The 17,767-nt window shown below is 32.6% G+C and overlaps 1 protein-coding gene and 1 long non-coding RNA gene across 6 annotated transcripts; one reads left to right on the forward strand and one right to left on the reverse strand.

Moving 5' to 3' along the window:
• The first annotated feature begins 6 nt into the window (after positions 1-6).
• Positions 7-4,829, forward strand: LOC139820142 (uncharacterized). 3 transcript variants are annotated; one of them, XR_011733909.1, is made up of 4 exons: positions 7-869; positions 931-2,622; positions 2,715-2,829; positions 2,916-4,829. It is a non-coding gene; the product is annotated as an uncharacterized lncRNA (long non-coding RNA). The 3 variants fall into 3 exon arrangements; XR_011733910.1 differs by having other exon boundaries at positions 931-1,821; positions 2,269-2,622; positions 2,715-4,829; XR_011733908.1 differs by having other exon boundaries at positions 2,715-4,829.
• Positions 4,830-8,158: 3,329 nt separating this feature from the next.
• LOC139820139 (odorant receptor 9a-like) lies at positions 8,159-17,498 on the reverse strand. 3 transcript variants are annotated; one of them, XM_071790159.1, is made up of 9 exons: positions 17,262-17,458; positions 17,072-17,191; positions 16,877-16,994; positions 16,274-16,535; positions 16,068-16,184; positions 10,457-10,547; positions 10,064-10,200; positions 8,716-8,848; positions 8,161-8,642 (listed from the first exon to the last, which is right to left on the reverse strand). In XM_071790159.1, the coding sequence occupies exons 1-9, from the start codon at positions 17,403-17,405 to the stop codon at positions 8,592-8,594; spliced, it is 1,173 nt and encodes a 390-aa protein (XP_071646260.1). In that variant the 5' UTR covers positions 17,406-17,458; the 3' UTR covers positions 8,161-8,591. The 3 variants fall into 3 exon arrangements, with proteins under 3 accessions (XP_071646261.1, XP_071646260.1, XP_071646262.1); XM_071790161.1 differs by lacking the exon at positions 17,262-17,458 and having other exon boundaries at positions 17,103-17,186; XM_071790160.1 differs by lacking the exons at positions 10,064-10,200; positions 10,457-10,547 and having other exon boundaries at positions 8,159-8,642; positions 17,262-17,498.
• Positions 17,499-17,767: the final 269 nt, after the last annotated feature.

Consider the following 17,767-nt stretch of genomic DNA (forward strand, 5'->3'; position numbering starts at 1 on the left):
GAAAGGTTTCTTTATTTTAACCTAATGAGGTCCCGATCATTATTTATTAGGGATTCTATAAGAAAGGTTTCCTTATTTTTATCTAATAAGGCCCTTGTAAGGATTTGATAAGGATGTTTTAACTTTATAAATATATTTACGAACACACAAAATTTCGTAATAACCCGGCACTGGTTTCTGATATTCACCCGACATTAAGAAATATTATATTATATGTTCAATTCAAAATTTTAATACCTTTTTAAACTGAATTTGTTTCTTAATATAATTTTTGAGAAATTATATATTTGCGCTGGTTATGATATATGTAGATTATATATAACACTTATATCAAATTAAGAAGTAGTCTACCACGTAAGGCAGTTGGCTCACAATCCAGAGGTCCCGAGTTCGAATCCCACTGAGGTAAGTGTGTTTTTAAATACGAGAAAATATTTATAATCATAGACTGCATCTTAAGAAACAAATTATAGTTAAAAAATAGTAATAAAATTTCAAAATAAATAATTTTTTTTATGTCGGGTGAATATCGGAAATCAGTGTCGGCTCGATACTGGCTCGATACTGGCACGTAGCATTGGACCGGTGTCGCACACAGCACGTGTTTACCACTCAAAAATACTCATAAGAATATGTTATTACTACTCGGATATACTCGTACGCAATCCGCTTTAACCATTCGTTTTTAAGCAAAAGGGACTTTTTGCGCCTCAAAAACGGGTCGTACTCATTGAACCAAATGCACGTTTTTGCTACTCAAACTGACCGTTCTCGCGGTCCAAAAACGGTGCAAAAACGGTGAAAAATTTTTATAAGGGAAAGAACAAGATTTGAATAATTTTTGTACTGCTCTGACTGCTGCGCTTGAGGTGAGCTCTCTCCTTTCTCTTTCTGTTTTAACAATTGACTAAATATTTTTTTCCTTTTCAGCGGAAATGTCCACTATAACCGTGTGTACCAGCTCGCTTGCCACTACATCTCCTCAAGAAGGGAACTTTCTGCCTCGAGCTCTGCAGGAATAGAATCTTATTATCTCAATAAATGGTGAAGATGACTCGAAAGAAGAGCCGAAACGTTCATCACATCTGAATACACGGTTTTTTTCTTTTTTATTTGCGAACCACGTTCCGTGCCTGATTTGCATTTGCCGTTTTAAATCGTTGACACTTTCACGAGTTTAATTATATTATTGAATAATTAAGACAACCCTGGTAAAAAAATTCTCATAATCTTAATAAGTGAATTAGGCCTACAGGGGACACCACATAAAAAAAAAAACGCGCCACTAACTCTACCGCAAGGTGGTGAGGAAACGAGTTCAAAAGTACACTACAGTCTTTGAGAAGTGAGATACGGCGAGATAAAGTTGCTGAAACCGTTTGTTACAAAAAGTATCCTACTTTTCCCGGTTCTAGCGCCAAAACTATTGGTCGTAGGAAAAAACCTATAATTTCTTTTTTGTAGAGAATTTAATTCCCTACAATATTTTATTAAACTATTTTAGTCTAAATCTAATGGAAACCGAGATATTCGCAAAAAACCGATTTTTCACCCCTTTTTTCCAAGATGGCGGCCGAAGCACACCACGGGGAAGGTCGGAAACTTAGTATGTCATTACTGACACCTAAACAAAGCGATTAAAATTTTTTGCAGCTTTGTCCTAATTAGTCGATTTTCAAATGTATTTGCCGACTGGACTAGCGAGGGAACTTAAAAAATTTTCACTTGGACGGCGCCGGAGGTAACGACCGCGGCGCGAAAGCAACTCGCTGCGAGGGGGGGACTTATTGTTAGAAAACTTTTGCTGAGGCTGCGCCGAAGGTAACGACCGCAGCGCGAAATCAACATGCCGCGAGAAGATTTAGAAAATTTTTGCTCGGGCGAGCGCTATAGTAACATGTGCTGCCGCGACGCGGCTACATGCGCCAGTACCTTCTCATAAGCAAAAATCCTTACGCACTAGGATAAAAGGCAAGCCTGTGAGATACTTGGCTCTAATATTTTTCGTGATACCTTCGAAATATCATACAGTGCAAAGATGGCAAAATGCAAAATATTGGAATAGTATCAAAGTATAATTTTAAATTTATTGCAAATTTTTATCAAAAAAAAACTTCTTTTATATTTAAAGGACAGAATTAATGACAAAAATAAATTTCTTATGAACTCTTAAGAATTATTTTAGAAGAAAGAATAAATACGGAAAAAGAATTAATTTCATAAATCGAGAGTTTAAAAAAAAATTCTTCTTTTCTTCTTGCTATTTAGGTTGTATGTAACATATCTGCTTTTAAATGAGGCATAGATATCCGACATATATGCAGAATCAGATATCATATCCGAGATAAAATTATCATGGCTTTTTATAATCTTGGAGATGTCTCTGAGATATTCTCATGATATCTTGCGCAATCAGATATTCCGTCATTCAGATATCTTCTAAATATTTTGGTGATATATTTTGCTGTGTGGGTAAACATCAATGAACAATATATAATATATCATAAAGAAAACTCTGTACAAGATATTAAGATTGGAAAACATCTTTCCTTAACTTCTATTGACAGTTTTCTTACTTTTGCGGAAATTCTAAAAAATGACCAAGAAGCTTTTATGCAAGTCGTAAGTAAAGCTGCTTATTATTATTAAATTATGTATATATTAAATTATAACCTTTCTCTTATCTAAACTATATTGAATTCTTCTTGTTTTAGAGGCTTTTAGACAACAATCCATTGTAATACAGAGAACGACTTAGAACATTCTATAATAGTGGCTTAGATTTGCAAACACCTGTAAACAAAGAAAAAAATTTTAAAAGATAAAAAAGTAACAATGTATTTTGATACACAGAATGAATCACAGAAGATGTTACTAATATTTCTGAAACTAAACGAGAAATTCTTATTTTCTAGCAACTGTTTGGTAAAGATCCGGAAAGATTAATAATCTGTTTAAAAAAAAAGAATAAAAATTTGAAGAAAAATAGTAAAAGAGTTATATTGAACTAGCACCTGTATCGCATTGCCTAAAGAAGAGTTAGAAGGCACCTTAATTTCCCTTATCCGAAGACTGACTTCAAAAACTTCCCCTCTTTAGGATCAATACTTTCTGAGATAATTGGCAGAGATAATTCGCAGAGATAATTGGCACACGAAATAAAATTTATAATAAAACCTACATATGTGTTTGCACAAGTTTTAACCAAGCCTGATCTCATTGAATGCTATAAATGATCAACAATACATAGCCGAATAAGTCTTAAACTCTCAGTTTGGAAAGTAAGCATTATGAAACAATTTAGTAAAGTACATGAAATAAAACAGATACGTATGCAATTTAGAATATCAAAATATTAGACGATATCTTATAAGCAATGTTAGAAAAAAAGAAGGTCATTATCTTTAAATATTCATGATAGAATCTTATTAATTGTAATCCTTTATGTTGAATATAGGAAGAAAGAGATATTGTTCAATAATAAAGTTTTACAATAGTAGATTGATATCTTAAGTTTGTGGAATATTCAACTAAATAGTCTTTTAACTGAACGTTATCTCGAAAAACGTATTAATTAATTGAATTGTATTAGTATTTTCCAAATCCATTGGATGAATAAATCTTGTTTCTAGTAATCGGTATTATTAATTAGTATTTTTAAGAAAAGAACCCGAAAAAACCAGATAATGATCTTAAATTATATAGAAATATTCTTAAATTAGGACACATTTTTACATCAGTATGATACCCGAATGATACCGAGAATATATCAGAAAAACATATAAATGAATAATTTGGTAGTAAATATGTAAGGAAACATAACAATATTTTACTATGACTTTAGAATGGTAAATCCAGGCTTTAATATTACTAATATTACGACATACGATAGTATATCGAGATAAAGGAAAGAATAGCAAATAATATAAATCGTACACTGATTATTTAATTGATCTTCAAATATGTAACATTATTGTGAAAATTCTCTTCAAGGATAAAGCACAAGACATTATATATATTCATAACTCCATAAATGTTACGCCGGGTCGATCTCATGAAATGACGGACGGTAGAAATGACAGAAAAAACATACCTGAAAAATGCAAAACTCCTGGAAACAAATGAAAGCAGATCTCATCGATCTGTTAACGTTTTCTTAACGTCCTCAATTGAAACTTTAATACGGCGATTGTTGTAAGCGATCGTGCTGATTCGGTTTGTAGAGCTACGGTAGTATACCGCGTGATTCATTGATTTCCGGCATGTCCAAACTATCAAATCTTTGTCTAACCTGAATATGAAAGGCCAAAGATGAGAATTATTCACGGATAGTAGGACGAATACTTTCCAAGCCGGAAATCCCCAAGCTTTACGCACCTAGCTGAATTTGAAAAGCAGATCCGAAGGATCGATATATGGGTGAAGATCCGAAGGATTACTCTGAACAGGAAGATCCGTAGAATCGTTTCTTATCGCGCAGGAAAGGGTCGGAGTTCCGCCTGATCCGCTGCTAGGTGTACTCCAGCGGCACCGATCCGTCCCAACGCGATGCAATAATTCCACTCACAGGAAAGTAGATCAGATTTTAACGAAAGAAAAGAACGTCCGAAGAACCGAGCACTAGCGCTTAGCACACGTATAAGACAGATAAAGTATGTTGAATCAATGATTTCGGTGCTGTAGCAACTCGTGAAGAAAACTAAAGAAGATCGAGACTCGCGCGGATCGTACCAATTTCATGAAAACTTCGTATGCATTACATTCAACTTCTCGATACACATCTCGAATGCTCGACTCTCGCAGTATTTTTTAAACAATATGTATATGTGTATATTTTTCATATAAATAAAACTACTTTTTTATGATAATTAGTGTAGTGCATATTTATTGAAAATAAATACATATTGCCTGAAATGAAAACAAAATATCAATAACAACTTTAAATAAATGTCAGAATTAATATTACAATAATCTTAATATAATCCCTCTCTAAAAAGGGCGTACAAAATCGATACTCAGCGAACATTAGCATGCTGCCTGGGTTGGGATGAGTTAGGTAACGCAATTTTGTGATACAATAATTTTGTTAAAAAGAAATATAAAATTACTACCACTTAGGGTGAATTTTTGGATTTACAAAACTGTCTGTACTTGGTGCCGTAATATTATGAGAAGCGGACAAATAACCATCTATTAATATTTCAGAAATATTATTTAATATTATATAATATTATTAGAATATTGTATTTAATGTTCTAGGATTATACCTAAAATATTTATACTTAATATTAAATAATATCACGCTTATAGTGTATGTAGAGAATCAAGAGAATGTAGTGCCAAGATTTATAACACGGCAATTTAAAGATAATATTTCCGTCTAGGACCTGATTGTTTTCTTCTGTAAGTTTTCGCAATTTTATTCTTTTAAACGATACAATGTATAAGTACGTGATGTTATGTTTAACCCTAGACAACACATATGAATTTTCTCATACGTGAAAGCCCAAGCGGGGTAATAAATTACCTCAAACTTGTACCGCGTGTATAATGTTTCTATTTGTTGTTAGAAGACTTTGTAATAGATAATTTTGTTTGTTCTTTAATAGGGAAGACGATAGTAGTCATCAATTTGTGGTAGTAAAAAAAAACAGTAAAAAAATTTCGAAAAACAAAACAAAGAACCAAAAATTTGGCTAAAATGACTTTTTTTATAAAAAATGCTGTAGTTTTTCATAAAATTCACCGATTTCAAAAATCCCAACGGATTTTGAAAGACGAATAGACAACCTTCAAGGGCATGTAAGCGACTTTTTCGTTTCTTAAAAAAAAATCATATTTCTTTGAACGTCTGAAGTAGAGGAAATGACGAAAAACTGTCGGATGGAAAAAATCGCAAGAAATGGAAAGTAAAACAGATTCTGTCAATTATTATTTATTTGAAAGGTAGTCAAAAGTTATAAAAGTATATGGAAACAGTAAAATTAACTCTACAAAAACTTTACAAAGTTTTAATCAGTTGCTGTGCAAGAACAGCAAAAATGAAATAATTGACCGAATCTTAAAGAATTATATATGAAACAGGGGTAGAATTTTCCGGGGAGTGCTATAAAGTGTATAATTTTTTGTTACCGATTTTCACAAAAAATCTGAAATATACTTTACTGTGGTAAATGTCGAACGTAAACGACCAAAGGGGGTAATACGTTAGTAACGTATAAATTATACACTTTATAGCAAATAAGTGAATTTTATGAAAAACTACAGCATTTTTTATAAAAAAAGTCATTTTAACCAAATTTTTGGTTCTTTGTTTTGTTTTTCAAAATTTTTTTACTGTTTTTTTTTTACTACCACAAATTGATGACTACTATCGTCTTCCCTATTAAAGAACAAACAAAATTATCTATTACAAAGTCGTCTAACAACAAATAGAAACATTATACACGCGGTACAAGTTTGGGGTAATTTATTACCCCGCTTGGGGTTTCACGTATGAGAAAATTCATATGTGTTGTCTGGGGTTAAACATAACATCACGTACTTATACATTGTATTGTTTAAAATAATAAAATTGTGCGAAAACTTACAGAAGAAAACAATCAAGTCCTAGACGGAAATATTATCTTTAAATTGCCGTGTTATAAATCTTGGCACTACATTCTTAACGTTACCCCAAACGATTTTCTTTTTCGGTCACAGCTGCTGCACGGATCTAACGCACTCGCTGAATGACGGAGGTCGACTGCCGGATGACTAAACTGAATTATGGTTAGGGTCTCGGTATATGAAAACTAACCTTCCTAAGTCAGGGGCGTAATTTGAATTTCGCGTGGGGTAACGTATTACCCCTCTTGTGTTGTCTAAGGTTAATTATTGTAAAAACTTCTGTATTAATTGCACAGATAGATGCACAATGTTATCTTACAAGAAAGTGCAGATACGTGCCATTACGTTACAGGCTATATGTAATGCAGATCTCTAAGAGAACTGTGCCTAATATCACATCCCATTTTTAAAAATCAAAATCTTGACTGAAAACTCCTATAAGAATATAACTAAACCGCATTATTTTATTCTATGATATCGTAATATGATCTCCATGGCATGAATGTGTTTACAAAATTTACTATAACTATCTTTTTTAAAGGAAAACAAAAAAAGTAGCATTTGATGACATCGAAAAAAAAGTGTTCCCAATATCGCACACGCTTTTACATATTTTTATTAAAAATACAATTATGACGCACAATATATACTGGAAATAGAAACAACTCAAAATAGGGCACATAATAAGATTGGTAAAGATTCTCTTTTAACGATTAATGCCCGGTTTCTTCACCGTCGGATAACTTTATCCTTAGGATAAACTCACTCTTCATCTCTTTCTAACCTAGCTAACTCTTAGAAAGAGATGAAGAGTGAATTTAACCTAAGGATAAAGTTATCCAACAGTGAAGAAACCGGGCATAAGAAAGCCCATGGGGTTTCACGAACTATATAGAGTGGGATGATGTGGTCAACATCCCGCTTGGCCAATTTACTCTCGGAAAAATATTTTGTTACTCACTGGATAGGAAGCTGAGGGAGTATCGAGCATCAAAGATATTCTAGAGGCAAAAATGGGCGGTGAATTTTTGGAAATTAATAAACATTCCTAGAGGGTGTGCATGGAATTATTAGGAACATCACAAGGAAGAAACATAGTCGATTAAAGCATCACAATAATGGTTAGCAACAAATATCTCTAATTTAAGAATAGACATAATATCACATATTTTCATGACAGAAATTTGTTTTTGGTACGTATCTTTTTTGCTGTATTAATAACGGAAGACACCTCTTGCGAAATTCCGAAACCTTGTTAAAATTATGAATTTACACGCTACTTTTTATATCACAGTTCTAATTGAAATAAAACAAAAGAACGTTTAAAATAGCGTTGTTCTACAGCTTTCGCTGCTCACTGACAGAATGCAACACGTAACAGTCTCAATATCGTAGGGTGCGGAATTAGGAACAAAAGCGATATTAGGCACAGTTCCTCTATATATTTCCTTAAAATAAAAATTTTTTTTTATTTTTAAGTAATTATTTCTTTTATTAGAAATATTATATTTTTATACAAAAAAAAATTGTTTTTATAAAAAATTTACAACTTTTAAAATAAATACCGACATTTTTTATTTAAATAAGTATCTTTTTATTTCAATTTCAAATGTTTTATTACACAAAAAAGCTATGCTTTGTTTTTACATTATTTTCTTTTAATTTAAATAACGTTCACTGCAATATTTAAATACATAATCTCTTGGCAAATATTTAAAAATATTATTTCTTTAAAACTAATTAAATTTTTTTAATTTTTACTTTTTTTCAGTGCAGCTTATCTGTTCGATAACGAAGAGATAGATAACATAAATATTTGTCTTAAAAGCTGAGTATTCAGTTAAAACTGTAAACTAATTTGCGTCGTCTAAAATTTTAAGGTAAAATTTTCCGTACGTAACTCATTAAACAATTAGGCTCGAGTAATAATAATATTCATGAATCCCCAGTGTCTATATTATGAATCTGAAATTACGATCTTCTTATTGTAATGATATAAGCACCGTAAAATATGATACGGACACTTTCAAAATCTGAAAATATAAAACACAAGACGTTTTATATTCTAAATTATCAGGAAAAAAATATTACGACGTTTACACATACCGAGCTAAAGTTCTCCATCGACATTATAAACAGTTTACCAGGTTCTATTTGGCACGGTTTGGTAGTCCGCATTAATGTGAATTTCAGGAGGTGCCTGGATCTCAGTGAAATCCTGTACCAGTCGCAGCTGTAACTGATAATAAATTCGACACATTAAATTTTTATTCAGTCTCGTTTGTTTTTCAAATAAAACGCTAACTTCTGATTTGTTTTAAATATTAAATATATATAAGACAAATAAATTGTAGACAATTAAATATACGTTAAATAAGATACTTTATGCATGTCTGTATGACATTACACATGATAATTTTACGCAAAAATTACAAATAATAAAAATATTAAACATATTGATATAATTTTACATTACTAAGAAAGACAAATCAGATTTATGAGTAGGTACTTAAGGATCCTAGGTACTCGTCGTAGCCGTGTTATGGAATGTGACGTCAGAAACGAGAAATAACACGTTGAAAATTCTTGCATGCATGGTATTTCCAAATAAAAAGATATTTGCTTAAAATAACATTACAGATCACTTCAGTACATTTCAAAAATACTCCGAGTTGCACCTTTTTCCCTTGACAGTTATTAAACATCCGTAAAACGAATGTGAAACGATGCAGGCTTATGCGCAGGCGCATGACTAGGTTTCGTATTACATTTATTTTACGGCTGTTTATTAATTGTCAAGGGAAAGGGATAGACCTAACCTGAACTCGGAGTATTTTCGAAGTGTGCTGAAGTGATCTAAAGTGTTATTTTACGCAAATACCTTTTTATTTGGAAATGTCATGCAAGAATTCTCAACGTGTAGAGTTCTCAACAGAGAATTCTCTAAGAATTCTCAACTTTGTCCAAACATATCTCAACGTTTCTCGCTTCTGACGTCACATCTCACGAAATGTTGGAAAAGAGTCCAAGAGCCTTTATGAGTAATTGACTTTATGAGTATAAAGTAATTAACTTTATACAATTTAAAGCCAATCATAAAAAATAAACTCGAATCTCTACATATACATATATATTGCATGTCCCTGACACCTCCCCCTCTCTCCCCCCTCTCTCTCTCTCGATAAATTAAAATTTTCAATAAAACTTTTATAAGAGTCAAAGCGATACTTACAATTATTATGTAAAAAAATATTTAATTTATATTTAATTTATTGGATGAAAAAGAATACCTTTAGATAAACTTATTAGAATTACTAAACGTAAGATAGAAAACATATAAAAATATACATTATCGCGAAACGTTTTTCACATTTACACATTTTTCCCAATTTAATGGATTTTATTTAAAAAATACCGCAAAGTTAGTTTAAATATCATTAGCAAACAAGCTTACATTACTTCTTGAAGCCCGCTGCTGTGATCAAGCAATCGTTGGGACATTGCACTCAAGTAGTATATGTGCATCAATTGCCCTAAATAAGCAGCACCAATTCTGACGTTTTCATCTATCTTACTATCCCTCGTTATCAACTTAAATGATAAACTTTTTTAGGTATTTCTCAAATAAGAACGCAATTATCAACAAGGCAACGACCACGTAACTTTTCCCCTAGAAACGCGAAAAGTGAAAATTTTCACGTGAACTCGCGATCATGTAACTCGACAAAACATGATCTCGTCAATAATAAAAAAAAGTTCACACGGAATGAATAGAGCGAAAAGAGAGAAGTTACACGTGAAATTACGTGATCGATCCCCAGATTCCAAACTTATATCAAATGTTTACCTTAGCCGCGTCGACGCTTAAACAAATAACTACATCTCCTAGTGTAAACAGAAAACACGTTGCGTATGTGGATGAGATCAGATCCGAAAATCTTTACGTAAAATAATGAAATACACAGATATATTAGTTTAGTTAAATTATAGAAAGTTAAATATAAAGCCTTTTTAAGGATATAAAATACACTTCGCCAAATAATTAAGAAATCAAGAAGAATTGCTTAAAAAATAAACCAATTTTAAACAGCTGTATAACTTTATTTTAAAACATGGAAATCCAAATCTAAAAACAAGTGTTTTTCACAATTCCTTTAATTATGATAATTTTAAAATACAGAAAACGATGAACTCGACGAAATGGGAAATTTTTTGTTACTTTGTGGGCGTATTACGTTCGCAAGAAAAACTGGCAATTTTTTGTACTTTTTAATGTTAAACTTAGAAGTTTTTCCTACAAAATCCTTTTTCAGATTTTGATGTCAATTTTTTCTTATCAAGTTATCAAAAATTAAAGAAAAAAATGATCAAACTAAAAACATTTTTAGTTTGATTGTTTATAACTCCGTTAAAAATTATCGTACAGCAATTCCAAGAATAGATTTTTAAAACCAAATCTCTGTAATATGGTATAATGACTAATTCCATTAAAAACTTGTGGACATGTTACAAATAACGTGTAAATGTAAAAATAACGTAAAAATTCGCGATTTCTCTTTTTTTCATTTAAACCTCAAATAAAATTATGCAAGGTAACTAAAAAAATTTTATCGACTGTTTTTGTGCCTCTTAGGGGCGGTTATTCCAACCTGTTGATAAGCGATAAGCTAACCAATAGTTAAATCAATGCCTATCTTTGTCTAATGTAAAGGATAAACAAAGACATATATATGATCTAACTATTAGTCAGCTTACCAACAGGTTGGAACAACCGGCCCTTAGTAACACAAACTTGAAAAAAAAATCACAGACTTGCCGTAATTTTTTTATAGTGATCCGTACGTTTAAATAAACACTCAAATCCGACCATACATACAACCTCGTCGTAGTGCGTTTTGGGATAAGTTGATATAGGCGGTAATTTTGAAAACGGCCTAGAATTTTACATTTTTTAATTTTGCAATTAATGCTGCGGAAGTCGAAAAATTATGCGGATGCTAGTACAGAAAAGATTTTTGTGCGACGGATTTTTTCATCAAAGCAAATTAAATATTCCCATAACATATTATACGCATCGATCCATTTGAACGTACAGATTATTATTAAAAAATTACGGCAAGTCTGTGATTTTTTTCAAAATTAGAGTTAACTAATTGTAAGAGGCACGAAAACAGTCGATAAACTTTTTTAAATCATCTTGCATAATTCTTTTCGAAGTTTTCGAGATTTAAATAAAAAAAAAAAGATAAATCGCGAATTGTAACGTTATTTTGCGAGTGAAAAGAAAATCGATCATTATACATATACCATACTACAAAAAAAAGATTCAGCTTTAAAAATCCATTTTTGGAATTGCTGTACGATAATTAATTTTAATTTTTAACGAAGTTATAAACACTTAAAGTAAAATTTTCATTTTTTCTTCTATTTTTGATAATTTGATAAGAAAAAATCGACATCAAAATCTAAAAAAAAAAAGAGTTTTATAGGGAAAACTTCAGGCTTCAACATAAAAAAGTAAAAAAATGTTTTCAAGCCTTCTTTTTGTGCACACGCCTACAAAGTAACAAGAAAATTTCCCATTTTGTCGAGCTCGTACTTTAAAATTGTCATAATTGAAGAAAAGTAAAAACAGTTGCTACCTTTCAAAAGTAAAGGTATTTCAAGTTTTAAAACACTTTTTTTAAATTTGTATTCCCATTTTTTTAAACAAAGGTAGGAGAAGGGGGGTAGCCCAGGTCATTTTTTTTATTTTTTAAATTATGACTAAAGTTAAGAACATAAACATAAACGAACTACACAAAAATAATCAACAAGATATATATTAACGTAATTTAGTAAAAAAAAAAAACAAAAAAATATAGCAAACTTAAGAAAAAAATTACTTCAAACTTAGACTTAATTTTGGCCTCTGTAGAAAAGTGGCGGGTAGCTCCGGCCACCATAATATTTAATGACAAAATCGTTTTTTGGCAACACAAACATTACAGTTGTAGTATAAATCGGGTGGATTTATATCTACACATGCCTCATGAGCCCAGTCTTGACATTTATTGCATTGGATCCAATCCTCATCAAACGTTTTGCATTCAGTTTTGCATTCACAAATGATGCATTCAGTTTCCTGATGTTCAGGACGTGGTTTAGGTGTAGGATTTTTCTTTTTCAATAGGTTCTTCATATTTTTCGTGATCTTTGGCATCTTTTTAGGATCTTTGGCATCTTTTCCACCAGCTCATTTTTATACGGCGATGACGTCAAAATCTGACTTTTCTGGGTCCTTCTTTTTCTTACAATCAGTCTTTTCTTAGAGGCGTCTGGAAGAGGCGATAAAATCTTGAGCACGTCATTAATTTTTTCAACATTGGCCGATGTGCTTGAAAACCTCCATCTGAAGGGTAGCTGAGGTCTCAGGTAAAGCACTAGTCGATGGTTCCGTTTCGCTTTCAGAGACTGCATGACTGGAAGCCTGGCTTGTTGATTGGTTAGCCTGATCTTCAGCCAGTGGAATATCGGTCAAAGCAGAACCTAAGAAGTCTAGGTCTGAGAAAATGTCTCGATTGAAGGGCTAAATTCTCGTGCAGCGGAAGCCATTTTGGGCTATATCCAGTCTAGCAACTTTGGTAAACGCTGTGTTAACAAGTCCAGCAATATCGTATTCCGTCAGTAGAGTACCAGGATTTTGACGCATCCATGATGCACTTGTTGATCCATAAGCCTGCTTGAAAGGCTTGAAAAACACACGGTCAAGCGGCTGAAGCTTATGAGTTGTGTGCGGAGGAGTGCTCAACATGTGAATGTAATTATCCCCGAGCATATTCAATAACATTCAGCTCTTTATGGGTACTATGTCCATCCAATATCAGGAGAATCGGACGAGCTGCAGAAAAATGAACATGCTGCTGAAAATGTTGTAGCCATCAAAGGAATATCTGAGTATTCATCCAACCGCTTTTACAAGCAACACCAATACTTTCTGGAGGAGCACCAATCATTAGACGACCATTCTTATCTATTTTTATCCTTGGAAAAATAAACATGAGTGGTACAAAGTGACCTGCAGCATTCATAGCAAACATGGCAGTGACATTACGACCTCGTTCTGCTGACGTGAGTTTCTCAACCTGTTTCTTCCCTTTCACTGACAATACCTTGTCATTTTTATGGATAGTAGAGACTCCTGTTTCATCAGCATTGTATATTTGAGAAGCTTGGAATCTGAACTGTCCTTGGAGTTTTAAGAAAAGATCATAAAACCGATCAACCTGGAATTTATTAAAGCCTATAATTCGCATCAAGCTTGTCGCCTCAGGCGTTCTCAGTGCCAAATCTGGATTTCTCTTCTTGAAGTTACAGAAAAAATTTTCCCCAGCCATCCGCTTTTCATTATTAAACCTGTGAGGAATTTTGATTTTTTCTGCTAGAAAAAGCAAGGCGTAAAAACTCACTTTTTGTTAAAAGCATGAGACGATTGTCCAAATCGATGACATGCTCACACAATTGCCTTTCAAATTCAGGGGTAAATGTTTGCTGAAAACGCCCTAGTTTTGGCTTGAGAATAATCTGATGACCTTGTTTTATAGCCTTGACGCGATCCTGCAGTGAAGTGCGTGGAACTTGGTATCTATCTGCGGCAGCTCTCTGAGAACTCTTACGTTCAAGAACTTCTTGAATTGCTCTTTTCATATTTTCTTCGTTTCAGTTTCCTCGGCTTGTGCTTCTGCCTTTAAATTTAGGCATTCTAACACTCGCCTACGATAAATAAATGAAAGAAGTTATGAATAAACCTCTTTGTCTAAACCTTTAAAAAGAAATAGGTTTTCGAACAAGTGGCCGGAGCTACCCACAAAACTGGTGGCCGGTGCTACCCGACTTGACTTTGTTCAAAATCATAGTTAGGGGAGAGTGGGCTCCCTTGAGCCACGGGGTCCAAGTGACAGTGCGAGTTTTCTGTATTAACGTTCTGCAAAATAGTGACGGTGGGTATGAAAACTTTCGTTTTTAAAACATATAACTTCCATCAAAAAATTATGCCGAAATAAGCATATATACTTTAGTTAAAGGCAGATATGTAATTGGAGCCTTGCAAAGTAAATTTTTACTTGTCATAACTTTTTGATATGTATGGATTTCTAAGGATTCTACAGTTAAAAAAAATTCATAAGACGTTCGTCGGGATCTAGGTTCAATACCAAAGTGCGCACAAAAACGTTTAATTGTTTTGTATCTGAAATATTTACGATAAATAATATCAATGTTCAGTGGGGTCCAATGTGACGCAGGTTGATGGGGTCCTCTGTGCCACGCTTACAGAACTACACTTTTTCCTATAAAATGAAATAATTTCCATCGATATAATCATCTCCACACTTTTATTTTCTCTTTTTTTCACCTTTTAGTTACAGATCACATGTAATCGAGTCGCTATGAGGCAATATTCGTTGATTTCTACTAAAGTGAGGTTATATCGATGTTCAGTGGGGTCCAATGTGACGCAGGTTGATGGGGTCTTCTGTTCCACGCTTACAGAACTACGCTTATTTTCTCTTTTTTTCACCCTTTAGTTACAGATCACATGTAATCGAGTCGCTGTGAGGCTTTGTTTTCAGTTTTCAATTAGATCTCTTCTACGTGTCACAGAATACCCTACCTTTCACATTACATGTCACAGTGTACCCTACACTATGGCTCAATCGACCCCACGCTTTTGGTCCACTGTGAAAAACGCAGCATTTCGAAATATCATTATTTTTGCAAAATATTTCTGAAAATTTACTTCTTAAATCATTTACAAACAAAGTTTATTATATTAAACATAGAATAGTCTCATTTATATTATAATAAAGTTATTAAAAATCATTTTTAATGTGATTTGAAAAAACGTGGTTCAAGGGTGCCCACTCTCCCCTACATTACCAAAATACGTTAACATTTGTTCAAGCAGAAGGAAAGACATAACATACAATAGTTTTGCAGTATGTAAATAAGGTAGAATACATAATTACTTACGTCTTTTTAATAATACACCTTTTTCAATATTAATCGTCGCGTGATTATATTTCGCCGAACCCAATATTCACTGTTATACATATCCAAACACAACAGCCCATCTGACTCAACTAACCGCACGTGTCTAGTGGGACACAAATGAGTGCAGAAAGAACAAAACACTGATAGTAAACACACGGAAAGTTTAATTTTTTGCAATGACCGAGGCTACCCACCGGCCGGGGCTACCCCCTTTTCCTTACAGCTGTTTAAAATTTGCTTATTTTTTAGATAATTCTTCTTGATTTTTTAATTATTTAGCTGAGTGTAGAATATAAAAAATTATTAATTTACTATAAGTATTATGTTGAAAAACTGTTTTTTAATACTTTAGTGTGTTTTTTGAATACTTTATAAATATTCATAATTACTTTTAAACTATACAAAACGTATCTGAAAGTAGCACTAACTTTAAGGCACGCTTATACAATTTGATGCAATTGATTAGGGCATGATATGCTTCGTCATCCGTAATATTCGGGTTGAGTAACATAAGATCCGAACCTTGTACACGCTCTACGTTGTATCTGTTTTATAAAAGCATAATTTTTGTTAAAAATATCAGTCCAAAAGAGATTCTTTTGATACTGCAGCTTTATTCGCGCGAACTATTTACTTTACACATTTGAACAATGCGCAGGCATGCTGAGTGCAAAGGATGAACAAACAATCGGTAGCTACCAAAACGGAGATTATGTAAAATACGGTGAAAAAGCTGTGAAGCATCAACAAGTTGTTATATTTGTCCATGTCGAGAACATGTTCCATACGATACAGAAACCTGACCGAATAAGTTTTATTCGCCGGTAAGAGTAAATTAATTTGGCTAATGACCATTGGTATTCCGCAATAAAGGAACCATGCCGTGTACATACCAGCTGGAATTAATTATTCTCATTTTTCTTTACATTTCTTTAAAAGTGATGATAATTTAATTGATTAATGCAAGATTTTTCTATATAAAAGCTCACATAACGAGAATGTAAGCGCAGATCTCAAGGCAAAAAATATCAAATATTTCAATTTATTTGAAACACTTTGTTAATATCTTGAAAAGCGAAAGAAAGACATAAAAATTTATTTTATAAATTTATAAAAAAATAATTTTATGAAAATAGATTCAAAGCAATGTCAAGAGGTAATAATAATTTTTTCATATATTGCTAAGTTTGCGGTATGAAATTCAAAAATTCTTAATTGTTATAAAATGACAACTTACCCATGTATCGTATTGTGAATGTTCTGCTTTCTTCTGCGTAAAATCTTAATATTTTATTCTCAGGTCTTACGTGCATTATTTTCCAAGTCTTTTCGATGTGCTCCAGCAACTCTTTCATCTGCAGCTCAAAGAAATCGTACAGTTTACATTTATAAAACAATTTGTTTCACTTCGTGCAGAATATAACGTACGAACTTTATATTTATTACACAAACAATTTATTAACTTTATTGCGAAGAAACTATTCATTAGTAACGGCGGAACATTATCCAAGATGATGCTCAAATCCGTAATCCCAGCTAGCAAGCCCCAAAACTTCAGAAAATCAGGAACAGCACATCAATTTCAGACTCTAACGTTTACTGTCATACGTATCTTTAACTACCTCTAAGGCCGTCAAAGTGGAAACCAACAACACCATAATGACTAACATTATGTTGCTTTGAAGTCGCGATTGAAACGGCCATTGACCGATAATGTATAGGAGTATTTTGTTGAAGTGATAGTAGCGATTGTCGTAAAAAGACATTTTGTGTTAGCGAGATAGAGAAATACTGTACGAAACGATCAAATATCTCATTGAATATTCACACCTAATCACAGAGCTTATCGTGTATTCTCTTGGAGACAGTTTTTAAAAGAAGTCATCATGAAATACGCTAAGATAATATTCTACAATTTCGCGTAATAAAGCATCATATATTTATAAGTACACAGTCGCATTTCTCTTAGTGCGTTACATTTTGCAATCATAAGATTCTACTGCGATGGGCATACTCTTTGCCTTATAAATCCACATCTGTAGTCTCTAAAATTACAAGATAAGAATATTTCAAAGTATGCGAGTTTTCTTTTATGGTGAGACTATCTTATTCTTTTCTATATTAAGTT

The sequence above is a fragment of the Temnothorax longispinosus genome, chromosome 10 (assembly GCF_030848805.1).
Source record: "Temnothorax longispinosus isolate EJ_2023e chromosome 10, Tlon_JGU_v1, whole genome shotgun sequence".
In the NCBI taxonomy this organism is placed as follows: domain Eukaryota; kingdom Metazoa; phylum Arthropoda; class Insecta; order Hymenoptera; family Formicidae; genus Temnothorax; species Temnothorax longispinosus.

What these genes read in the sequence shown, in the direction of transcription:
- LOC139820139 (XM_071790159.1), bottom strand. Translation starts at nt 17,405, where the DNA reads ATGTCTTTTTACGACAATCGCTACTATCACTTCAACAAAATACTCCTA. An exon ending in TTGTATAAGCGTGCCTTAAA is followed by an intron (nt 10,548 to 16,067) that starts GTTAGTGCTACT and finishes TTTTACGTAAAG; the next exon opens with ATTTTCGGATCTGATCTCAT. An exon ending in CGATGGAGAACTTTAGCTCG is followed by an intron (nt 8,643 to 8,715) that starts GTATGTGTAAAC and finishes TTATATTTTCAG; the next exon opens with ATTTTGAAAGTGTCCGTATC.